The following is a 26127-nucleotide window of genomic DNA, read 5'->3' as shown; positions in this document are numbered from 1 at the left end:
TAGTGCATTGAATGCATACTTTTCTTTACAAAAAGCTGACGTAGTGCTCAGATGTATTAAGTACAAAATATAATGCAAATTTACTATAGGTATTATGTAATTTTAAGTTACAAACTTTGTGTTGCTCGAGATGAAATTTCCGGTATCTTTTGAATGGTTGATGTAGCTTTGGTTACTGTTTGCAGTGTACGGAAATCAATTTGTAACCCGCATCAAGACTAGCGGTATTTAAAGGTTCACGCTTCACTAACGTTTTTAATGATATAAATAGCATTAAGATAGTGATAGTGAACATGTAAGCATAGATACAAGAAAAGAAAAGAGAATGAATGCGAGAAGATTTTTTTTTCCGGATTTAGCGGATTCTCGAAGTGGTTCATACTTTACTCATATATTTTTAAATAAATTTATAAAGAAAAAACTACAAATGAATTATATTCGCATATATAATATAAATTTTCTATTTTTAATAACAATATCGAAGCGATTAATTGCGATGTTAAAATTAGCTGCAATAATAACGACAATAGTAATGAAACTGAGAAAAATTTTTTAAAGTACCAACTTCTTGCGAGAAACCCTGTTGAGATTCACAAGCAAGAGTATCTCTATTTGTGAAACTCATACTGGTATTGGAAATAAAAAATACTCGAGCATTCGGAGCATAAGTTACAATATGTTAAAAGATTACATGTTTATAAAATAAATAAAATATATAATATAAATGTTAAAAAGTGATCGATAAATACATAATAAAAAAAGAATACGTTTTGTTTTTTTATCGAAAAGTGTTGTACTTATTTGCCACAAAATAAATAAATGTTTGATAATTAAATATAATTATATATTGTATTGGTTTTTATTTCACGGAAAGAGTACATTTATCAATTCGTTTCTTTTTATTTCTCCTAATCTTTGTAATAAGTTATGCAAAACGCAACAAGATATAATAAATTTTGATATTTTATCAACAGTATGCAGATCTACTTCAATTAGTTGTCGAAAACGACCTTTTAAAAGCCCAAACGCATTCTCGATCAATACTCGAGTTGCACAAAACCGTTTATTGAATTTTCGCTGTTTATAAGATAGATTTCCATAATCTCTAAAGGGAGTCATTAACCATTCCCTTATAGGATAAGCAGCATCTCCCAATATAAAAAATTTGCCTTGTTCACATATTCCTGGTAAATCTTCATAAATATCCGACAACTTCAGAACACGTGAATCGTGGATCTTTCCTGGAATACCAGTAAAGACATCGACGAATCTTTTACGAGCATCGCATATACCTTGTAATGTTATTGATGGAATATCGTGCCTGTTTACATAGGTTGATTTTATTTTCTGTGCTGGAGTTTGTATTTTAATCGACGTACCATCAATGCAGCCAAGCACTTTAGGAAAACCTGTAATCTTAAAATTATATTTACTTTATGGAATTAAATTTTATGTTTACTTCATGATTTATTTATTTATTTACTTATTTATTATTTATTAATTAATTTATTTATTTACTTTATTTATTAAAAAAACTTAAAGAAAAAATTTCAGCAAAATTGGTTGAGGATTGGAGGAGAAAAACGAGAAATAAATTTCGCCGAAAACGCCGAAAAAAATAGCACTTTATACACTCTTTAACAGTAATGATCACGAACATATTTATATTATGACTCTTTTGATGAAAATCAGAATGTATTTCGAATATAAATCGAGTGTTAATAAATTTTTTTTAATTCAAAAATTAAAAATTTGCCGCCCCCTAAAATCTGCCGCCCTAGGCTATAGGGTGCGGTCGAGTTACTGCTACAAATGCTTTGAAGCGTTTCGACTGCGGTCAATTTAGCACTTCGAAACATTTCAATGATATAAATGACGTCACTGAAACGTCATAAATATTCTCTACCATTTCGCTTCCAATGCTGCAGCCGGAGAGGTAGTACGGCTGAAGCGTTTTTTGAATTTTCGTAAATTGCGGGAAATTGTGTCGACTGTCGACTGAACAACATACATGTGTAACGTGGTTCTACGTGCTCATCTGAAGATTCTGTGTATAATAAGAAACGTTGAGCTACATTATTGTTAAAAATGCCAAATATTACGCTATTTGATGAAAGAAATCAAAGTACTTACATATTAGAAGTATCGGAAGAAGAAGCAACGAAAGCTAATAAAGGTAAGAACTGTATAACCTATATCATATGTGTATATATCTATATATAAATAATAAATTAGATTTTTGTGTAATTTTAAAAAAAATATTCTAATATTTAGATCTCTTTCTCAAATAGATATGATATTTGCAACGCGTCTTTTAGAAGAAAAACTAAGCAATGTAAACAAAACGCGTCCTTTAGAAGAACAACGAAATAATGCAAGTCAAAAATTACCAGTTAATGAATCAGGTAATAACTCTTTTATATACAGTTATTTCATTGTTGTATAAAAAATAATTATCATGATGTACATTGTCTTGATACTATAGAAATATATTTATACATTTATAGAAGCTTCTACCTCTTCTTATGATGATGAGAGTGTTCCTAAAATTTCAGAAGATTCTGAAGAAAAAGGTATGACATTGCTATATTTTTGAATCAAAATAAATTTATGTAAACGTACATGAACAGAGAAAATTTAAGTGATTTATTCAATTTTCTTTTACATATATATAAACTTAAATTTTCTCTGTTCATATGTTTAAATATATATATATATATTTGTAATTTATTTAAATATATTGTTTTACAGATAGCTTTCGTTGGCCTTATGAAGCAATTCTTTTATTTCTTTCAACATATAAAGAACATGAAGATAAATTGACATCTGGTAAAATATCAGTAAAAAATTTTTGGAATATGATTTCTTGTTTATTAATAAAAAAAGGTTACAGTGTTACTGGTACACAATGCAAAAGTAAAATGGCTGGCTTAAAAAATACATATAAAAGTGTCAAGGATCATAATGCAAAGAGTGGTAATAATACTCGAGCTTGGCGATATTTTAATGTAAGTAGATTGAATATACTTTATACGAAATATTTTTATATTCTTGATTAAAACTGACGATGTATCATATAATTAGTATAATTTTTCCTTTTTTAATGTATTGAACATATTTCTTAATTTTAATACATGCTTTATTAGAAATAATAGTGCTTATCTATATCTAAATATTTTTAATTTTACAGATTATAGATAAAATGTTCAACAAAAAACCATGGATAGCTCCAGTTTCTACATTAGATTCTGGCAAAACAATGCATATATCTTCTGAAGAAGAGAATGACACCGAAAATAACGAAATTATCCTGTCTTCAAAAAAACCGAAATTACCTATGAAACGTAAGTGTTGTTATATGTGTGTATAATATATTACATATAATTTCAATGATGTGATTAATATATCCATAAAATTTCTGTTTTAAAAATATCTTTTAAAATAATCACAGTTTTTTTGACAGTAATGACTACTTTTTAAATCATTATACAGAAAAGTAATTACCCTTTTTGTATTAATTATAGAAAAATAATTATCTTTTTTTATGCTAAATATAAGTTCTTTCTATCTTCTTCGAATCAATTATGCCATATGTTATTTTTTAATTAATGTAAAATATTGAGTAATTTATTTTATGTTATCTGTTATAATTTTTTTTCATGCAATAGTAATTTTCTCAACGTCATTGAAATTATATATAAAGAACAATATATTAATACTATTATATATTTATTATATTATTGTTTATTACAATATATATTGCAATTATAGGTAAAAGACGTACTGGATTGGAGCAAATGTATGAAGAAAATACAATTGCACAAAAAAAAATGCATGAAGAAGCAATGGCACGACAAGATAAATTACTTGATATTTTAAGCAAACTACTTGAGAAATAACACGTAGTATAATTGATTACGAAGATAGACAGAAATAAGAAGACTGACTACATTTAACACAAAAAAGATAATTATTTTTTTATTAATTAGCACAAAAGAGAAAAATTATTATGTGTAACGATTTAAGAAGTTGTCTATTTCTAAGGAAACTTGGTCTGTGATTATTAAAAAAGAGGATAATTTTTTATTTTTTCTGTATTAAACTTAAGAAAATAGTCATAGTTACTAAAAAAAAATCTGTGATTATTTAAAAGAATATTTTTAAGAGAGAATTTTTATGGATATTATATATAACTAACATTAATTTTTTATTTTTATATAATGATAGTGAAAAAAATATTTTTATTTTTATTATTACCAGCAAAGTTTTTTTATAATAATTTTATAGTAATATATCCATGATTTTTGTTGAGCATATCCATAAATTATAATACTAAATATATATGTTTAGACACTAATTCTAAACAAAATTTAAACAATATACAAAATGTTTAAAAATATGTTTTATTATTACCCAATCAGCAGACAATGTTTTTAAAATGTTTTTTTAATATTTATTTTTTTTCAATTATTCATTTGTACGATTCATTTTCAAAATAATATTTATTTAACGTTTATTTTATATTTATTTTTCATTAATTATTCGTTTAAAATAATGATTCAGAGAAAAATATTTATTTAACGTTTATTTAAGATTTATTTAACGTTTATTTTACATTAATTATTTATTTGAAATAACTATTTCAAAAAACATTTATCTAACGTTTATTTAACGTTTATTTAATGTTTATGTTACATTCATTATTCATCTGAAATAATGATTTCAAATAACATTTTTTAAATGTTTATTTAACGTTTATTTAAAGTTTATTTAATGTTTATGTTACATTAATTATTTATTTGAAATAATAATTTCAAAAAACATTTATCTAACGTTTATTTAACGTTTATGTTATATTTATATTATTCACTTGAAATAATGATTCGACAAATATTTATTTAACATTTATTTCACATTAATTTAATATATGTTTATTTTACATTAATTTTTCATTTAAAATAAAATGGTTTAAAGAAACAATTATTTTACATTTATTTTATTTCATGTTTATTTTACATTAATTCTCTATGTGAAAAAATGATTTGAAAAGACATTTATATTTTATTCAACATTTATTAAATATCTTTTTTCTCATTATTTTAATATTTATTTTTAATTTATTATCATTTAAAATAATTTTAAAAGACAACTATTTAATCATTATTTAACATTAATTTAATATTTAATATTTGTGTTCTATATATAATACTATGTATATACATATATACGTGTGGCATATTAATTTGAAGAAAATCATGCACAAAATGCAGTGCATTATATTTGAATGAAAAATGACTTTCGACATGGGACTATGGCCGGTATTCATAGTCAGATCTTATATTTATTAAGATCGTCATTTGCAGCCATTTCATTAGTTGAACGAGATCTTAAGACCCAAGACTGCTCTTAAGATAATCTTAAATCTGACTATGAATACCGGCCTATATTATACATATATTCCGCGCGCGCGGCGTGAGCGAAACCAGGTTTATTGTTTATATACACAGTTTTTTTCCTTTCCTTCCCCTTCTCCTCTCCCTTTCTATCACTCTCCCCGGTTAGAGCTTTCGAGCTCGCAGAGTTTTCCGATTTCAACGACAGATTGTCCCACAATAACCAGTTTATGGCCGTATGAGCCTGCACTACGCGGTTCGGTGTCAACCAAATCCGAAGAAGAAGAAGAAGAAGAAAAAGCTTTTTTATATATACACGCATCGCGCTGGTGTGCAGGAGGCGCAGGAGCCATTATTGTGTCCTGCAGACCAGAGGCTTTACCCTTGAATGCCCTTGATTCGAAAGCGAAAGGACTTGAGAAATCATCCCGAAAAAAACTTCGCTGCTGATGCAGAGTAAATTGGCTTCATAGAAAATAAAGGTTTTCATTTTAATAATTTATTATATATAACCATTATTACCGTATCGTTGCATAACCTTAAATTTTGCACTTACGTGTCTGATGCAAATTTTATTGCTTGGACTGGAATTTATTGCTGATCGAGGAAAGGACTTTTTTTCACGAGCCCTCGATCTATATAATATATACATTGTGTGTATCGGAAATAAAAGAAACAAGTGGAAAAATTTACATTGCTATATTTCATCGATTTGTGTCGGTGGTTAAAATATGTCCATCGGCAAATCATCATTATACCGCTGCAGTGTACGGTAACTAAAATACTTACGAAAAAGTACGACTGTGAACAAATCATAGAAAATTACGTAAAAACTTGTGATACCAAGGCTGCGTTCCGTTTCACGCATATGCGCGCATTTATCTACAGTACACGTTACGTATATTATATATTATGCGCGCATATGCGTGAAACGGAACGCAGCCCAAATATTATGCGATTTTGTCTAACCTATAATAGTATTTTACAGGAAAGCGTGTGCGGTTGAACTCTGAATTGCTCTGAATACGGATTCACAGTGCAAGTTTATAACATTTCAGAAGCTTTTGATCAATCAAGTAAGTAATACCTTATTTCTTATCATATTTGTCATAGCTAGTTTGTAGACAAGTTGTCGCAGCAAATTCCCCCAATATAGTTAAAAAATGTTTGTGTATTATATGACAAGTATGAAATATGTACACATATGAGCTTCATATCAATTCATATTTAGTATAACTAAACACATTCTAAGTAACAAAGGTTAAGTATAACCAAAGAAATATAAATAATATTTTATCAAATAGAGGAACAAAAATGTGAATGCGCAATCAAAAAATTCCACTGAGTTTATATAATAATTTATTTCTATTTGTTCGTTTAAACTCAGTTTCTATTATGTAAATCAATAAATTATATGAAGTATGTATGTAGATTGTCCATGCTATTTATCATTATGCTCAACGTTAAACAATATTCATATCGACTGCATGCGTATACAGTTAAAAGTGGATTTTTTACTTTCTTTTACTTTTATTACAATGTGAACTAAATTCCTGCATAAATCATTTTGCTTAAAATATGTGCATGTTAATGCCAGTGATTTAAATATATTTGAACAATATTTGTAAAACAAAATTTGGGAAAAGTGAAAACAGTTAGAAAAATCCATTTTTAACTGTACGTATGCAGTCAATATGAAAATGGTTTAACACTGAGCAGAATGATAAATTGTGTGCATGGAGAGTCTACGTACATACTTCATATAATTAATTAATTTACATAACAGAAACTAAATTTACACGAAGAAATAGAAATAAATTATTATTAAACTCGGCGGAGATCACTTTCTGATTGCATATTCACATTTTTGTTCCTCTTTGAGTTTGCTAATATATTATTTATATTCTTTTGGCTATACTTAGTTTTTGCTGTCTAGAATGTTTAGTTTATACAAAAATATAAAAAAACAAAAGGTGTCGTTTCTTTTCTAAGTATTAATATGATAAACATACCATTGTAATAGATTATTTTAATGCAGTATATTTTAGTAATACGATCTTTGTATTTTCATTCATGGCAATTTTAATTTTACAGATCATTCATTTCATTGTCTAAATCAGTGATAAGTTGTTAATTTCACTGAATCAATCTGTGAGTATTCACTGATTCGCAGTGGTATACTTATGTATAACTGCAGCACATTGTGACTTATATATATTGAAGATCAGTGAGTTTTCTTTACTAATTCAGATTAAGAGAGTAGTATTGATTCATTTTAATGTAAGTTATTTTTATTCCCTGATTTGGGCATCACTTATCAAATATTTATTTTAATTTTGCTTGCTGTATATATAGATCTACCATAAATTAAAAAATGTGCCATACGGTTTAATTTTTATCCGGGGTTATAGTATTATAACTTTTTGCAATATCTTATTATGTGCTTCATTTAAAGTATTGGTAATTAAATACATAATATATATGGTTATGTCTCAATCCGATCGCAACATAATAACTGATTGCTAATGTTTTCAAAAGATTAAATATAACAATTTTTAACGACTTAAAAAGTTATTTCTGTCAATTTCTTAAAATCTTAAAGAAAGTTTTCAACCTTCAAATATAATATCTCGGACATGGTTTAAAATATTAAATATGATTAAAAATTGAAGGCTTTTACGGTTGACTAGCCTACACATACGCCAATGGCGTCAACCGTCAAAGCCTTCAATTTTTATTAAAATTATTAAAAATTATTAAATGTGGCTTTCGGGTGGTTGCCCGGGTGTCAGCAATTCAAATGTGGCAAAGAATGCAGCTATCACTCGGAAACATACATAGGCTCAATATATGTGTATTGGGAAAACATGTCGGGGATCTTTAGTTTGTTGTGTAATTTTTCAGACTTTTTGATACCTAAACTCTTTTTCATTTTTAAGTCGTGGTCCTTGATCAAGACCTGCATACACATAAAGCCTTTTGTTAACCAACATAAATACAATATTGTATTTCTTGTCAATAATATTGTATATTAACAATTTTGAATCATATTTAATATATTAAGCCAATATTATATTTCAAAAATGATAACTTTCTTAGAAATTAGCAGAATTAAATTTATTTACAGTTCATCAAAGAAAAAACATGCCAAAAGATATACCGTTCCATGAACTAAGCAAAAAAGCCAAAAGACGGAGACTTATCGCTGAAAATGTAGAGGAACCTAATTCAACAGATTCCTCAATTGAACTCGACCAAGAGAATTCTGAACTTTCTGCTCATTATGCACTTTCTCATCAGTCTGAACTTTCTCCTCATTCGGAACTATCTCATCATTCTGAAATTTTGCATCATTCTGAAATTTCGCATCATTCTGACTATTCTGAACATTTTGCTTATGAAACTTGGGATAGTGATGATTACGGAATAGGTGATGATATTTTATATGACAATCTCGATCGTGATGATTCTCCCGATCGCACACACTCCCCATCCAATTCGAGTTCTGAATCTAGCGAATATTCAGCTTCTGATAATTCGAAAGTGTTGAAATTTCTTCGCGGTTGGGCTTTAAAGCACAACATAACGCATAAAGCCATTTCAGATTTATTGATAGGACTAAAAGAAAATCACGAGTGTTTTGTGGATAGTGAAACAGAGCCTAGATTCCCGGTCAATGCACGCACACTGCTGAAAACAAATGTAAAATTAATGAAAAAAGTTGTCGAGCCTGGCCATTACATTCATATTGGATTAAAAAAACAGTTATTAAAAATTGCCCCCAAGTACTTGAAAAACGTAAGGTCTTTTAAATTATTAATTAACATTGACGGATTACCTCTGTTCAGAAGTTCGCCTGATCAAGTGTATCCCATATTATGCAGTATAGTATCTGTTCCAGAATTGCGTAAACAAGTGTTTCCTATAGGAGTATATTATGGTAAAGAGAAACCTACAAATCTAGAGGATTACTTGCAAGATTTCATTGTCGAAATTAATAGTATCAATGAAAATGGCATTAATTTCGAAAATCAGACTGTGCAGTTAGATGGTGTTTATTTTGTTTGCGATGCCCCAGCCAAAAGTTATATAATGGGAATAGTAGCGCATACAGGATTTCATTCCTGCACTAGATGCACTGTCCGAGGTGTCACTTCAGATAAACGACGAATCTTCGTTGATTTAGAGAGTCCTACTCGCACGTGTGAAGATTTTCTGGAATGGAGAGATCGTAATTTTCGACGTCGAGATACTCCTCTTACACAAATTTTAGGTTTAGATTTTGTACACCATTTTATTTTAGATTATTTACACTTACAATGCCTTGGTGTAATGCGTACGATGATCGTGAATATGTGGTACAAGGGAGAAATTCCTTACAGACTTTCGGCTGCTCAAATTGAATTACTGTCAAATCGTCTCGTTCAATCTCAATGCTGTATTCCCTCAGAGTTTGCAAGAAAGCCTAGAGAGATATATATTATTTTACGGTGGAAAGCAACGGAATTTAGACTATTTATTTTGTATATAGGGCCAGTTGTTTTGAAAAATATTCTTAGTGAAGAAAAATATCTTCATTTCTTGGAATTCCATTTTGCAATGAGGATTTTATTAAACCCGAATCTGTGTAAAGAGCAGGAATTTCGTCAATTTGCCAAAGATCTTCTGAAACATTTTGTTGAATTGACTGCAATATTATACAATCAAAATTTTATTGCCCACAATTTCCATAATAATATACATATAGCTGACGATGCCCATTATTTTGCAGATAAATTAGATAATTTCTCTTTGGATACGGTATCAGCATTTCCTTTTGAAAATTATATGCAGAACATAAAGAGAAAAGTCAGAGGTCGCAGTAAGCCGCTTGAACAAATTGGACGACGAATTGGAGAAATAATGTCATTTGAGTCTGATAATTCAACAGAACTGCAAAATAATCATTATCCGAAGTTTTTTTATCTTCATAATACTGGTCCGTTGCTACCAGCTTGTAGACACCAGGTATCGTGGTGTTGCGCTTCTACAATTCAAGTTAATAAATAAAAGTCCTAACAATTGTTGTGGCACTGCTGCCGGAAATATTATAATAGTCGAGAACATAGCTTTTTCTGACCTTTTGCAGGCTCCAATCGTGATTGGTAGAGAATTTGTTAACAAATGCGACTTTTACACTACACCTTGTGCGAGTTCCCGAGTGGGAGTATTTAAAGTTAACAAATTGTCTAATCTTAAAATGTGGCCATTGTCAGAAATTACCATAAAATATGTTCAGTTACCGTACAAAACTGGCTACATTGTATCGTCAATTTTACATTGTGACGCGCTTTAATTGAGTATATTAATCATCACTATATCTTTTTTCTGTTTCATTGCATTTTCTCTCTTCACTTATCTTATTTTTCTCTTTCATTGCATTTTTTCTCTTCACTTATCTTTCATTTTATACACGCGCATATCCCCATTCGATTCAAATACGACAAGAAACATTAAAAAGGTAATAATAAAATACTTGAGTTTATCATATAACTCTTTTATGATCGTTTATGTAAATTAATCTTATTTTTTTATTGAGATCAACAATATGTATCAATGACAGAGAGGGGGATTAGTACTTTAAGTTTTTAGATATAACGACAGCATGCCTAGTATGATAACAATTTTCAAACTTATTTGTGGAAGCTCTTGCATCGTAAAGAGCATGCTTCACATGAGAAACAAATGCAATTTTCGAGCACTTTAATTAAACAACATTATCAATTTTACTTTTTAATGTGTGTAAAAAACATTTTCAGAATCCTGTACACTATTCTTCGGCGTGTATTTTTAAATTCTTCACATATCATACAATTACAGATTATCATCGTCTGCCCATTATGTGTTGATAATGTTGTTTATCCATTATGTGCTGATAATATTGTTTATTCATTAATTTTATGTAATTATAAAATTATATAAATGTTTTATAAATGTATTGCTTCGATTTCCTCAGAACATGACAGAGATGACTGATAAAACAAATTCACCAATTAATGACGGTTTGTCAACGATGACTGAATCATGTGAAAAATTACCTGCTGAAAAAACATTTACCGTTAACGACGCGACAGTTTGGTCAATTGTTCACTTTGAAAGTGACGAGGAAGACAATGTTGAAGGTTTCAATGATCTGATTCCATCGTCGTGGATTACGACGATGGGCACATTAAGCTGGTACCCGATAAATGAACACAAAGGGACCATTCATAAATTAGTCAAGCAGTGTGCGAAAGCTAATCCGGAGTGGAATTGTTTTTCTATCCGAAAGATTGAACAAGGCATTGGTAAATTTCAGATGAGATAATTTTTCTTATATAATTTATCTTACAATGGTTTACACTTTCTTGCCCTAATATATAAAATTCATAATCTTTTGCAGAAAACTATGATCGGGGCATGAAAATGCTAGTAAAAATTGATAAAAATCCGAATGCAGCACTACATTCAGATCTTGAAGAAAAAGGCAAAGAAAAACGACTTAAAAAAACAACGCAGCGTTTTGTCGGTTCGCACAATAAAAACGTCCAGAAAAAGCAAATTACACAGACGATGTTACCACCTATTCCGAAATTGGGGAATATAAGCAAGCCTGAACAGGCAAGCCGGTCATTGAGCAATATAAAGGATGTAACGGATAATCAGTATTCATTATTGGACAATGCACAGCAGCCGAATTGTAGCTCATGTGATGAAATATCGATAGATGACAAGGGAACTAAGGGGCTAAAGCCCGCAAAAGAGGATTCTCTCGTCACGAAGATGCCGACTTCGAACCGTGCAACAAATAAGCCAGGAGTGTATAGTGCTGAACATTTTTCAAAAATTATAGGATGTAAAATACCTTCGAAAATAAATCACAAGTGTGCTTATATCGAAGGAGGAGTGGCCACACTGGAATCTCTGGCCGATGCAATTTGTTATCTCAACGGTATGTTGAAAATGTCGTTTATATATACAGAGTAATGAAGATATAACAGATAGTGAAGTAGATTGTTGCTCTCTCACTTATACTAACAACCCTAAATAAAACTTATGTTTTCGATTACTTTCAGTTGAAGTGTTTTCGTGCAAAATGTCTTTGCGCAAAACTGACAAAAATATGGAAAGTTTCTTGGAAACAGCGGCAATGGTGAAGAAGCCTTCAACCGTAATGATGACTCCTACTGTCCATGTTTTGGACGAGTTTCTTGTAAAAAACATAGAAGAATTACGCATCGTCGAACGTAAACTAAAAAAAGAAACTTTTCATTTGCAAGTGGTGAGATATTTTATTTTCTTGCTACATTATTTTTTAGTTACATTATCTATAATTATATATAATTTTTAGGTCGAAGCGCTACACTCAGGAGTCATGGGAGAACCATTAAAAAAACAGATTAATTCCATACTCCGGTTAGTTCTGGACGATGAAGTAGCAAGTGTTTTCAATTGGAAAGGACAACGAGGAACGAAGATAAAGTTATCAAATCGTCGAATTGCCAAAATAATGATTGGTAAGATTTTATTGTCTCACAAATAGACCTGTTCCAATAAATAAATGTAATTGAGCCTGATAGAGATATACTGTGTGCTCTTATATTGTATTTTTTTCTTATAGAAGCAGTAGCTATGGATTTTCCAATGATCAATAATACCACATTTGGGCGGAATGCAGGACCTTGGTTAGCTCAAGCCACCTTTCGTTTAAAAAAGTAAATATTACATATTTTAGTTTTTTTATAACACTTTTTTAGCAGATCTTGACTGCGCACGTATGTAATACTAAATTAAATTGCTTAAAAAATTAGTAATATTACGATTTTTAAAATATTTTCCCGTCGATTTTTAAACTTTTTTAAACAAGTTTGCGATTTGTATAACATATAAAACTTTCATCTTACATTACATTTAATTAAACGTATAATTTAGCTATTAAATCGGATTCAATGACATAATTAAAAGTAAAATTTGTTTTAATTAAAACTAACTCTTAATTACTTTACAAATGTGTAATTGAAAATAATTTAACTTCTAATTTTTTTCTAAATTTGTAATTGAATCCAATTTAAATATTACATTATATGTTGATTTAAAATTATGTAAGTTGAAAGTTACATATATGTTGTATTGTAATATTATTAGTAAAATATAAAATGTTTAAAACCTTGTATTATTAGTTTCAATTAAACATGTAATTTAGTTATTAAAGTGTATTCAATTATAAATTAACAAAATAATTAGTAATATAATTAATAATTAGTATGTAATTTATTTACATTTGTAATTATAGTGTTGATATGCCTGATATGAAGCCATCGAAGCCACTCTGTGGTACATTTATATTTTTGAACGTTTAGTAATATCTATTTTCTATTTTGTATTAGCAAAAACGTCAATAACAATAAGAAAGACGACCCAGAAGATGTTACCGATGATAGCGAAAGCGGTTCTTCTGAAAACGATGACGAATTAGGCGATGACCTGAGTGAAAAAGACTGTGATGAAATAGATAAAAGTATCTCATAAAACATCCATAAGTACCCTTATTTTTGTTTTATTATATATTTTAATTATAAAGTACATATTATTACTTATATAATATATTGATGTTACATTATGTATAAGTATACATAAAAATACTTTCTTTGGTAACCAAAAAATGTTTGTTCATTTTCATTTATTCAATTTTAACCCATTTTCAAATAATAAAAAAATATTTTTTCAAATCTTAAATAATCATTTTTCAAATCTTCAAAAAAACGTTTCTCAAATCTGGAAAATACATTTTCTTCAAATGTTAAACAATCGTATTTATAACGTTAAAAAAACATTTTTTCCAATTTTAAAATAAACATTTTTTAACATTATAAAAACATTTCTTTAAATGTTAAAATAAACATTTTGTAACGTTATAAAAACATTTGTTCAAATATTAAAATAAACATTTTTTAACGTTATAAAAACATTTTATCAAATGTTAAAATAAATATTTTTTTAATGAGAAAAAGGGGACTTAACCCATTATTTTTAACGTTTTTCAAAATGTTTTTAAAAATGTTTTGAAAATGTTTTTAAAAACATTTTTAAAAACATTGTTTGCTGATTGGGTACATACAAAAGTAAAAGTTACACTAATTATATTATATGTATAAAACCACAAAAAGTTTCAATAAAAATATGCATACAACACATTTGTTTTTATACATTACATTGACTATATTCAAGCTATTTATTAGTTCTTACAGATTATTTCTTATAAGTAGGTTTGCACTTATATTATTTCTTTTAACTACCGCAACATTCCTATCAGTATACTGAATATTTCTATTTTCTTGTGGTCCTGTTTCTTCGACTTCCACAACAACGTCTTGCATCTCCAATTCATCTTTTTTCAACAAACAAATGTTGTGTAGTACGCAACAAGCTAATATATGGTAAGGTATAAAATCCACACGATTCATTGCTAAATTATGTAAGAGACTTCTCCAACGTCCTTTTAAAAGACCGAACGCTCTTTCAATTACCATTCTAGTAGAAGAATGACACAAATTATAGTTTTTCTGACATTGTGTAAGATGACCATTATCAGAATAAGGAACTAATAAATGTTTATGTAATGCATAAGCAGCATCTCCGATTATATGTGTATTATTAGGAAATTTCGTTGGATTATTAATATATTCTTTTAGAGACGATAAACGAAAAACACGAGAGTCATGAACAGAACCCACATTCCCGACATAGACGTGTGTAAAATATCTTGTGTGATCACAAACAGCCTGCAAAAAGTGCGAAAATTTGTTTAATGTTAATTGTTCATAAATTCATCAATATTATTAACTTTATTAAGTATTTGAAAAATTAATAATGATTTAGAAGGGAACGTACATAAAGTAACAGAATGTTTGACAATTTAATAGCAACAAATATTTAAAAAATATGTACAAAGTTAAGCATAGTTCAACAATAAAGAACAAGATATACAAATATTATAATATGTATAATATGTATAAATATGTAAATATCTACGTAATATATATTTCATTTAAAAATACCTAAATTAAAATTGAATGTTTTTCAATTTTAATTTAGGTATTGATATTGAGATATATAATTTTTATATTATAGGTCTTTTTCAATTATTAGAAAGCATTTTATTAGAACACTACCTGCAAATGAATTGAATGATGTTCCTTTCGATTCACATAAGCCTCTGGATTTACTGTAGGTGCAGGAATATTTATGTGGGTTCCATCTATAGCCCCAATAGTATCAGGAAAACCACTTATAATAGAGAATCCAAGTATATTATTTTGTATTTTATTTTCTGTGGGCCATACTATAAATCTTGATGAAAGTTTGCATAATGCTTTAGTCACACGGCGCATACTATTTATCGCTGTATCTTTACTAACATTAAATCTATGAATTATTGATCTAAAAAAGAAATTATTGTTGCATATATAGTAGTTATATTAAAATGCAAAAGTCGATTAGAAAAGTAACTATATACCTGTATGAATCTGGAGTTGCAAAACGCCATAAACTTAATAAGAGTTGTTTATCTGGAGATACCATTTGATTTCCATCAGTATTACGACAAAGCTGATCTCCGATCTCATTCAAAACAAATTCGAACGTTGAAGGTAGCATTCTATTTATCAAATAATTATATAATTATATTATACATTACATATATTATACACACACACAATTCGTATTATTATAGTATAATAATATATATTGTAGTATATTATGTAGTATAATTATAAATACAAATTTTCTTATAAAATTGTTATTAATGATATTATTTACCGAAAATGCGATTTAAAATATTCACTACTGAGTGATGGTACAATATGTTCAACATAATTTTCAATATTCTTAATACGGTTTTCATTTGTGATATTTTGAGAGGTTATTATTATGTCAATTTCCTCATCATCACAAAGATAAGAATATATATCTAAATAATTCTTTACAATACATATTGCAGCTATATCTTTATTCATTTTTAAAAAATTTTTAAATTTCGTTATGTTTTATATGTTAATTTATATTTTTTTTTAATTTTGCACTTCAAACGCTTCAGACACTTTCAGACCGGTCAATTTTACCAACGTTGAGAACATCTGTAGCGCTACTTGACCATTCCATGAAAGCGTTGAAAACGAAAGCGTTCGAAGCATTCAGAAGCGGCAACTCGACCGCACCCATAGTCTATCCAGCCTAATGGGAAATTTGTTCCTGTTGTTGTAATAGTATTACAATGTTACAATATTGCCGTAATGTTCTATGTTTGTTTGGATGTACTAATAAAAAAAAACAGCGGAAATACAGATAATAAACGCACACATTAATATAAATATAAATTAATATAAATAAGTCTGAGATACCCTGTATTCAGAGCAACTTCAAAAAACTCGTTTGTAGTGCGCTCCTTTTCACTAAATTTTATTATATTTGGAGCTATATCAATGAGAAAATTCATCACTCGCTTGTTCTGTCTAAACGTCGTCGCAGGGCATACTCCAAATCTCTGGGAGACATCTCTAAGACATACTTTATTTCCAGCAAACCTAAATTGAATGATAAATAACTATTTGCACATATTTTAAATGAGTGACAGTTATAATCTATGTACGTATGAAATATACCACAAAAATGATAAAATGTCCAATTCAGCAGAGGTAGGTTTACTACCTCTGTGAGTTCTATCAGACGGATAGAATTGTGAAATTGTGTAAATTTCAATTATTTTATAAGCTGTTGCTCTTGCTACACGAAAATGACTTTTGAACTGTAACAATAATATATAATTATTTGTAGCACTTATATACAACACATGTATATATTTTTTTACATAATACAATACCAATACAGTATAATAAACAATACCTGTACAGCAACAATTAAATTATTAATAAATAATAAATATATAATCATATAATCAATAATTATATAAATATATAATCGACTTACGTCCTTATCAGTAAGATTATGTACAACATTGATAAAATTTTCGATTTTTGGAATTTTTTTAGGATTTTCTTTTATTATTTCATCTTCATCACTGCTAGATGATGAAGAAGATAGTGTAAGATGCAACCGATTACTACCGATAGTTGGCGCCAGCAGACGGCAGCCAGAGCATCGATAGCAGCTCCACGATATAATCGATTCTGCGCGAGCGCGCTCCCGCTCCAGATATTTTCCTCTTGTTAAATTGTAACCGATAAAATGATCGAGAATTTTCTAGCGAGTCGACCTGATAGATAACACAAGAACGAGAAGGCACTCTCTATCGCCGAATCAAACAGAACAGTCGCACAATCGAAAATATAGAGAGACAGTCGGGCCGAATTAGTCGAATCGAAACTTAGTCGTTTTTCGCAAAGTTGTAATATTTCTACATAAAGACAGTTTGTTAAAAATCACGTAAAGCCAGTGTCGATATTATTTGATCAGCCAGAACCATCCTTTCAATTACCGTTTTCATTAATATATATTTTCTTTAATAAATAAAACATAATATCCGGGGTCACGTCTAGGACGTAACCGTCGCAGCCGTTTAAAATTAATTGTGTCGGGTCGAACTACTTTTTATCAGAAGATTGAATCGAATCTTTCAACTCAGAAGTGGGATAACGGGCCTATTTAACCCGTGTCGGAAAAGTCGAAAAATTTAAAGTCGAAAATTGCCGTGTCGTGTCGGAAGGGATTGCAGGCCCTTTGAGTCGGAGTCGAGTCGAATAAAGTAGACGAACTTTGTCGTAATAGAACATTTATTTGAACATTTTTCGGACTGAATAAGTCCGCGCCGAGTCGAAAAAGTGACAAAAACTCTTGTCGTGCCGAGTAGAAGCAGTGTGCGGGCGGAAGTAATCCGCGTCGAGTCGAAAAAGGCAAAAGTTGCCGTCGGAGCGTGGCGGGTCGATCAACGGATTTTTCAAAGCCGCGTTGAGCTTTAGAATGCCGAAAACCAGGTCCATGATGGACAGAGAAGACCTAGAAAAGGCTTCGTTAGAACAGCTCCAGAGAGAAGCGAAAAGATACCAATTACCGGTCTCAAACGACCGTGATTTATTGGTAGACCAGATTCTGACTTACCTGGAGAGGACGAGCCATACCGAGAGGACGTTGGAGATGCCGAGAGAGACGGGTCTGATGCATGACCCAGCAGAGTCGTCCTCAAGTCGAGCCACCGATGCAGATCCACCAAGTTCGGGAGCTCTCTGCCATGCTATCACCGAGATGTCGATGATGATGCAGCAACAGCAGCAGATCTTGCTCCAGGTGTTGCAGAGGTTGGCGCCACAGGAAGCGAGTGCACCGACCGCCCAGGATGCAGGGACAGCAGGTCCGAGCGGGCTGGTAACTCTGCAGAGATCATCGTCCGGTAATGTACGATCGAACCATAGTAATTATTCTAATAACGGACAGAGTCGATTAATGTCGAATGCGAGCGCCTTACCGGCCGGAAACGCGGTAAGCTGGTTGGCCTCGCAAATACCGGAATTTGGCGGGAGTGACGACGAAAATGTCGAAGTGTGGTCGAATCGAGTAGACAAGGTGGCGGAAATCCACGGCGCGTCCGACGGGATAACGTTGCTGGCCGCGTCCAGTAAACTCGTAAAGTTTGCCCGCCAGTGGTATGAGTTCCAGACGGGTGAAACGATTGAGTCGTGGCAGGCGTTGAAATCAGACTTAATGAAAATATTTAAAAAACAAGTGCCGTACTATAAGATTATGCAGAAATTAGAGGCGCGAAAATGGATTCCGGGAAAAGAATCCTTTGATCAGTACGCGATCGCGAAGCTCGCGATGATGAAGAGTCTAAATTTGCCGACGAGTGACGCGATTCACATGCTGATAGGCGGTATATCGCATGGTTCGCTAAGGGCTATAGCCCTCTCAATATGTGATACCTCGATAGACAGATTTCTCGCGAGGATGCGAACAATCGCGGAAGGAAATTTTGAGTCCGACAGAAAATCCACGGCAGTCGCGAGCGCGGTGAGATCAGTACAAACTACCGCGTGTAGAAACTGTGGTAAAAAAGGACATTCACATAAGGACTGTCGCGGTGAACTTACGTGTTTCTACTGTAAGTCGAAAGGGCACCGTCAGTTTGACTGCCCTAAGGTAAAGGAGAAAAACGGCGGGAATCCGCCGACGGCTCAGCGGTCTTCAAGGGCCACGGTAGCAGCCGCCGTTGCCGTCGATGAGGAGGAAGAGGAGGTGGTAGCTTGCGTTTCCGTTGCCGCGGGTGGAAACTTGGAAATCACCGAACCATTTGCAGAAATCTCGAGTATCTGCGGAAAAAAATGTAAAATTCGTGCGTTAGTCGATACCGGAAGTCCAGTCTCGTTTGTCGATAAAAAGATTTATTCTGAAAAAATCAAGCCGTTTGTTGAAAATTTTAAATTGTCGAATAAAAATTTCGTTACACTCAATCGAGAAAGATTAAATGTACAGGGATTCGTACAAACAGAAATCACATTGAGCGAACTTGGCGAAAAAAAGTACGAAGTCGACTTGTATATTTTAAACGAACCATTCGTCGGAGACATAATATTAGGAAGAGAGTTTCTCGACAAACAGAAACTCACCTTGATTAGACGAAGCCGTGAGTCAGCAGATTTCACGAGCACTGTTAGATTATTCGAACAACTGCCGTTATGCGTAAAGGATGAGAATGTCGTTAATCTGAAAAGAGATTTTGAAATAGATATAAGTAACCTAGATGTAGAAACAAGAGACGAATTACTTAACTTATTAAATAGAATAGAAGAAAAGAAAATCGTACCTGTCGATGACGATTATGAGGTGAGGGTTCATTTGAAGGATGACTCCATCTACGCGTATGCGCCGCGACGTTTCGCGTATGCGGAACGCATACAGATACGCAAAATAACTGATGACCTCCTCGAGCGTGGCATCATAAAAAATAGCGTATCGCCGTATTGCGCCAGGGTAATACCTGTGAAAAAGAAAAACGGTGAAATTAGACTCTGCGTTGATTTGAGGCCGTTAAATTGTCGAGTCGTAAAACAAAAATATCCTTTTCCATTAATAGAGGACTGTTTGTCGCGCTTGAGTGGAATGTCGATATTCACGCTACTTGATCTCAAGGACGGGTTCCATCAGATCAAGGTGCATGCCGAGTCGACGCGTTATTTTGCTTTCGCTACACCCGACGGACAATTCGAATATGTGCGCTTACCTTTTGGCTATTCGGAAGCGCCAGCCGAATTCCAGAAACGGATCATACAGATATTGAATCCGCTCATACGCGCCGATAAGGTGATCGTCTATATCGATGACGTGTTGATTCCGTCGAGGTCAGTGCGAGAAAATTTAGACGTCTTGGCCGAGGTATTGATGACCTTAAAAAGTTACAGATTGAATTGAATTTTAGTAAATGTTTGTTCCTCAAAAAAGAGATAGAATTTTTGGGGTATGTAATTTCGGAAAAAGGGATGACGTTGAGTCCGAGACATACCGAGTCGGTAAGAAATTATAGAACACCATCTAACGTGCATGGTGTGCAGAGATTTTTAGGATTAGCAAGTTATTTCCGGAAATTTATAAAAGATTTTGCTTTGAAGGCTAAGCCGTTATATAACTTGTTGAAGAAGGATGTAAAATTTTCATTCGACGAAAATTGCATTAGAGCTTTCAAGATATTAAAAAAAGAACTCACCTCGTCACCGATTCTCGCGTTGTATAATCCAGCCCTGGAGACCGAACTGCATACGGATGCGAGCAGTCACGGCCTAGGCGCTATATTACTGCAGAAGCAGAAGAGCGGGACTTGGTGTCCAATAGCGTTTTTCAGCCAGGCGACAAATAACGCTGAAAAAAATTACCATAGTTTTGAGCTCGAGATGTTGGCGATAGTGAGGTCGATTGAGAGATTTCATCTCTACTTATATGGATTATCGTTCATTGTCGTTACCGATTGCAATGCGCTAGTACATGCTGTCTCAAAAGCGAATTTGAACCCGAGAATAGCACGGTGGACTCTTACCTTACAGAACTATAGTTTCCGAGTATCACACCGGCCGGGTACACGAATGGCGCATGTAGATGCACTCAGCCGATGCGCAGCGTACGTGCATGAACTGCCGCTAGAAAGGGAGCTCGAATTCCGTCAGCTCTCAGACGCTAAAATAAAAAAAATATGCGAAGAATTAGAAATTGCCGATATAATAGAGAAATTTAAAATTAAGCACAGAAAAGTCTCAGTAGCGGCCCCGTGGGCTAACGGGACGGTCGAGCGAGTTAACAGATTTATTAAATCGTCGCTCACTAAAATGATTAACTCGCCGAACGAATGGAAGAACAGTCTAAACACTTTACAATACGTCATTAACAATACATACCACGCAGTCACGAAGTCGAGCCCGTCGAAGCTGCTTTTTGGTTTCGAGCAGCGCAGTCATGCCGATCACGAGTTTGCTCATTTCACCAAGGCCCTGGTTGGACAGGATACGGACCTGGAGAATGACCGAGACGCGTCACGACAGGCGGCGCGAAACGCAACAGACGCGATACGAGCCTACAATAAAAAATACCGTGATGTTTTAAAAAAAAAAAAAAAAAAAAAAAAAGAGATTTTATTAGGTTAATCATTAATTATAAGAAGTATTAATAATGTACGTTTTAGGATAGAAATATTAGAGCATATGTGATAAAGAGACTTACCGAAGATTTGTGAAAGATAAATGTCGAATCGGCTATAACGAAATATTTCACTTTTGTTCACTATTTTCCACAAGCAATAAATTGCGCAACAATGACGCAATAAAGAACTTCGGGACGAAGTCCAGCGCCAGGACGGCCGAACTGTAAGATGCAACCGATTACTACCGATAGTTGGCGCCAGCAGACGGCAGCCAGAGCATCGATAGCAGCTCCACGATATAATCGATTCTGCGCGAGCGCGCTCCCGCTCCAGATATTTTCCTCTTGTTAAATTGTAACCGATAAAATGATCGAGAATTTTCTAGCGAGTCGACCTGATAGATAACACAAGAACGAGAAGGCACTCTCTATCGCCGAATCAAACAGAACAGTCGCACAATCGAAAATATAGAGAGACAGTCGGGCCGAATTAGTCGAATCGAAACTTAGTCGTTTTTCGCAAAGTTGTAATATTTCTACATAAAGACAGTTTGTTAAAAATCACGTAAAGCCAGTGTCGATATTATTTGATCAGCCAGAACCATCCTTTCAATTACCGTTTTCATTAATATATATTTTCTTTAATAAATAAAACATAATATCCGGGGTCACGTCTAGGACGTAACCGTCGCAGCCGTTTAAAATTAATTGTGTCGGGTCGAACTACTTTTTATCAGAAGATTGAATCGAATCTTTCAATAGCAAGTCTAGCAATTGAAGAGCCTTAAAAATATCGCGCGCTGCCATCTTGCACTAAACCGACACCGTCTCTTAGAGCTCGTGTCGAATTTATGCACTAACGTGCAAAAACTCGGCACTCAACTTCTCAGTGAAACAGCGCGCTCCGTCTCCGTGCGCACCGAAACGCCCAATGAAATACGTTGCCCTCATCTAGTGCGCACTCAGTGCGCACCAGTGCGACCAATGAAAAACGCTATTAATAAGTTTACTAGTGTTATATTGATGATTGGTACAGTTATTATTGTTATTTAAGGTTGACTGTGATGAGTAGATCGATGTTTAAGTTACTGAGTGTTTGATATGCGGAATATTATTGTTCATGATCATGCGCTCCCGAGACGCATGATACATGCACAGATGATTGTTTCGCATTATTATAAACATTAAGCAATCGATATATCTCTCTTCACTTGATACGATTGCAATTGCTGTTTACAATACTATAAACTTTTGACAGATTTTGTGTGATATATATATATATATATATGTATGTTCTTACATATATGTATAACTTATGAATGAATTTTAGTTGATGACATTTACTGTGTTAATGTATTTGATTTGTATTGTCTGCTGTTTGTTAAGCAGACTCATTTGTTGACATATGAAATACTGACTATTATATTTTTCGCAGATTAACCTGTCATGATTTGGTGATGGGTCTGTAACTTGTGACAATTTATTACTTGGATTATTCTATGGCTATGTTCGCACCAGGAAATTATGGATAATACTAAATGGATATTGCATGGAACACATTGAGCTTGGATGCATATGGATTGGTGTACACACATTAAGAAAGGATATATACAGTAAGATAACTGTATTAATTGTGCTAGATGTCTTATACATACTCTTGAAACGAGGAATTCGTTCTCACGATTTGATTTAAGTAATTTAGAACTAGAATTACTACTAGTGATATTAATATATATTAATGTTATTAATGATATAGTGGTATAGATCTGATTTTGAATTTATCTGACTGCTTTAAGTAAAGAACTTGTTTTTTGCGATGCTATTTAATAGAAGTGTTAGTGAATATTCTATTGTGACAACTTGAATAGATCTTATAGATTCGGATATAGCTACTTTATTATTATTGGGTAACATTTAATTAATTTAAACGACTTGTTATTGATTTTATATATTGTATAAGAATTTTCATTGTTCTGAGCAGCTAAGAATGTTGAATAAGTGAGTGATAAAGAATTTCCAAAAGAGTATGTATGTGTATAGTGATGGATGTTGGTTCATACTTTGATATGTGAAATTCACTTATAATTATAATTTCTTTCTTTCTTTCATAATTAATCTATGTAAATATATACTGATATAATGTGTTAGATGGAATTGTTGAATAGACTACACAGGAATTGGAAATTTTAACTAGCACACTGCGTTAGATAAAGAATCTTGTTTGTTTACTATTATAAGCATATTGAGCTAAATTAGTGTACTCAATGTGAGTATTTATAAACTATTTAAGAAGATTATTAATTAATTAATGCTTAGAACAAATAAATATTGTTGAATGGCAAATGATAAGAGAATTTCTATAAAAATGTATGTGTGAACTATGTGAACTAAGATCTAAGGTGCGGATAGCTCATGATCAGTGCTTCAGAATTGTTTTGTGAGAATATACACATTTGTCTACGTATATTTGATATATATATATATATATTGTGACGTGACATTTTTGACGTCCGTCACAAGGGCGAGAAAGCCCGATTGAGGAGGGAAATTTGAGATCGAAGACCCCACCGCGGGGGGCGGCGACCTCTCCCTCTTAATTCTCTTTTGGAGATTCTAAATTTTGCGTTGTAGCGAATTAAGCGAGTCGTGGTGAGTGGCCAAACTCCCATATTGTGAATTACCGTGGAGCAGCCTTCGTGGGACCTGCGAGGGACTCAGCAGGCAGGACGACGGAGGCCCGGACGGCGTGCAGACGGATCCAGGATAAGGGCAAGTAAAAACACCCTTGCAAATATCATTCGATTCCAGACACAGTCGCTACCGCAGTTACGATTTCAGATACGGAGCATATCGAGGCCGGTGAACGCACCGAGAGAGATGACGCCCGAGAGGGAAGCGCGCTCTCACACGCCGAAGATCCGGGGTGGAGTACCCGAACAAGGAGCTGTTGTAACGAGCCAGGAAAGAAGAATCCGGTCGGAACCTGGCCAGTTCCCGACCGATTCAAAGAAGGTTCGGATCCGGAAACGGAGAAGGCCACGAAGGGCGTTAACGGCAGCTGCCAAAAGAGAGAGACCGGGGTCACCTCGGAAAAGCGTCACCGAGGGCCGAAATATCGAGGAGCGACGCGAGGATCGAGATCGCTAGATATATCGAAGGATCAAGTAGCGCTAATCGATAGCGCGGATCTACATGCGCAGGACGATGCGCGGAATGTCACCGCTGTCCGGCGAGCCTCGCTGTCGTCACTGTTCGGCGAGTCGGCAACCTGGGCGGAACCTCGAGGACCACAACGGGCGTACCGACGTTTTGTAAGGCCACCACTTCGACTTCGCGGTAAGAGCGGTATCAGTAGGCGGCCCGAGCCTCGCGGAAATAAGAACCCGCCTGGTTTTCGTGAAAGAGTATGAAGAGTATCGAAATGTCTCGCGATATTGTGCGAGGTTAGATTTAGGCCGGGCCCCGCTGACTACCGCTTCTATAGAATAAGATTCCACCATGCTATTCCCCTCGGGGCTGCCGAGCCGACGGTCGTTTTGTATAGTATAATGTCGTTTGTATAAGTAATAATTTCACGTCAATTCTCGTAATGGTGTACCGAGCGTAAGAACTTATTGAAGTTAGCCTGTCGTGTATTTCTCATCTCGACCTTCTGTTGAGCATTAATACTAAGAACAATTAAGAATCGCGTAAGGAAAGAAATGCGTTGTACGCTGACTGTTATCAAGAGAGATTAACGTAGTGTGAATAGCAACGACCGTACCCAATGAGAAGTATAGAACTGGTACGTCGAAAATATTATACCGCGTGAGACGGAAGTACGCGGATTTCCGCGAGTCGAATATCCAAAATCATAGAGCCTCTCTCCGAGGTAATTTATGTCTCCGCTCCACGGAATTGTTAAGGCGCCGATCACCCGGCGTCAAACTCACTTGATTACTCAATTATCTATATCACCTCATTACTGGAAATACATGTTATTTGTTACTGATTAGCGTGTTCTTAATAACCGTCTATTTCAGACTCCTCTCTCCAAACCGGGTTAGCATCTCTAAAGAACCTCGCCCCTCTGCCATTTGTAGAG

At 33.1% G+C, this 26127-nt stretch overlaps 4 protein-coding genes across 6 annotated transcripts; 2 read left to right on the top strand and 2 right to left on the bottom strand.

The window, feature by feature from the left end:
• Nucleotides 1–688: 688 nt before the first annotated feature.
• Nucleotides 689–1909, bottom strand: LOC137001502 (putative nuclease HARBI1). Its single transcript, XM_067360495.1, has 2 exons — nucleotides 1883–1909; nucleotides 689–1416 (listed from the first exon to the last, which is right to left on the bottom strand). Exons 1-2 carry the CDS (start codon nucleotides 1907–1909, stop codon nucleotides 865–867), a joined length of 579 nt encoding a protein of 192 aa, XP_067216596.1. The 3' UTR covers nucleotides 689–864.
• Nucleotides 1910–2088: 179 nt separating this feature from the next.
• Nucleotides 2089–5390, top strand: LOC105676124 (uncharacterized). The gene is made up of 6 exons (XM_067360494.1): nucleotides 2089–2176; nucleotides 2292–2405; nucleotides 2508–2573; nucleotides 2752–3026; nucleotides 3191–3344; nucleotides 3724–5390. The coding sequence occupies exons 1-6, from the start codon at nucleotides 2089–2091 to the stop codon at nucleotides 3897–3899; spliced, it is 873 nt and encodes a 290-aa protein (XP_067216595.1). The 3' UTR covers nucleotides 3900–5390.
• A 140-nt stretch (nucleotides 5391–5530) lies between these two features.
• LOC137001614 (uncharacterized) lies at nucleotides 5531–14015 on the top strand. 3 transcript variants are annotated; one of them, XM_067360728.1, is made up of 8 exons: nucleotides 5531–5875; nucleotides 6382–6469; nucleotides 11389–11719; nucleotides 11815–12363; nucleotides 12488–12693; nucleotides 12763–12928; nucleotides 13033–13126; nucleotides 13799–14015. In XM_067360728.1, the coding sequence occupies exons 3-8, from the start codon at nucleotides 11392–11394 to the stop codon at nucleotides 13938–13940; spliced, it is 1485 nt and encodes a 494-aa protein (XP_067216829.1). In that variant the 5' UTR covers nucleotides 5531–5875; nucleotides 6382–6469; nucleotides 11389–11391; the 3' UTR covers nucleotides 13941–14015. The 3 variants fall into 3 exon arrangements, with proteins under 3 accessions (XP_067216829.1, XP_067216828.1, XP_067216827.1); XM_067360727.1 differs by having other exon boundaries at nucleotides 6372–6469; XM_067360726.1 differs by lacking the exons at nucleotides 5531–5875; nucleotides 6382–6469 and having other exon boundaries at nucleotides 10791–11719.
• Nucleotides 14016–14591: 576 nt separating this feature from the next.
• LOC105672507 (putative nuclease HARBI1) lies at nucleotides 14592–18199 on the bottom strand. Its single transcript, XM_067360120.1, has 7 exons — nucleotides 18182–18199; nucleotides 17397–17669; nucleotides 17072–17214; nucleotides 16794–16993; nucleotides 15928–16081; nucleotides 15584–15851; nucleotides 14592–15193 (listed from the first exon to the last, which is right to left on the bottom strand). Exons 1-7 carry the CDS (start codon nucleotides 18197–18199, stop codon nucleotides 14654–14656), a joined length of 1596 nt encoding a protein of 531 aa, XP_067216221.1. The 3' UTR covers nucleotides 14592–14653.
• Between the last annotated feature and the right edge of the window lie 7928 nt (nucleotides 18200–26127).

The sequence above is a fragment of the Linepithema humile genome, chromosome 8 (assembly GCF_040581485.1).
Source record: "Linepithema humile isolate Giens D197 chromosome 8, Lhum_UNIL_v1.0, whole genome shotgun sequence".
Lineage (NCBI taxonomy): Eukaryota > Metazoa > Arthropoda > Insecta > Hymenoptera > Formicidae > Linepithema > Linepithema humile.
This window is presented reverse-complemented; position numbering and strand designations above follow the sequence as displayed.

Coding starts and splice junctions, on each gene's coding strand:
- LOC105672507 (XM_067360120.1), bottom strand. Junction 16,994..17,071: donor GACATTTTATCATTTTTGTG/GTATATTTCATA, acceptor CATTCAATTTAG/GTTTGCTGGAAATAAAGTAT. Junction 16,082..16,793: donor AGGGTATCTCAGACTTATTT/ATATTAATTTAT, acceptor AATTATATAATT/ATTTGATAAATAGAATGCTA.
- LOC105676124 (XM_067360494.1), top strand. CDS start 2,089: ATGCCAAATATTACGCTATTTGATGAAAGAAATCAAAGTACTTACATA. Junction 2,574..2,751: donor AGAAGATTCTGAAGAAAAAG/GTATGACATTGC, acceptor ATTGTTTTACAG/ATAGCTTTCGTTGGCCTTAT. Junction 3,345..3,723: donor ACCGAAATTACCTATGAAAC/GTAAGTGTTGTT, acceptor ATTAATACTATT/ATATATTTATTATATTATTG.
- LOC137001502 (XM_067360495.1), bottom strand. CDS start 1,909: ATGGTAGAGAATATTTATGACGTTTCA. Junction 1,417..1,882: donor AGAATATTTATGACGTTTCA/GTGACGTCATTT, acceptor TATAATTTTAAG/ATTACAGGTTTTCCTAAAGT.
- LOC137001614 (XM_067360728.1), top strand. CDS start 11,392: ATGACAGAGATGACTGATAAAACAAATTCACCAATTAATGACGGTTTG. Junction 11,720..11,814: donor AAAGATTGAACAAGGCATTG/GTAAATTTCAGA, acceptor AATCTTTTGCAG/AAAACTATGATCGGGGCATG. Junction 12,694..12,762: donor AAACTTTTCATTTGCAAGTG/GTGAGATATTTT, acceptor TATAATTTTTAG/GTCGAAGCGCTACACTCAGG.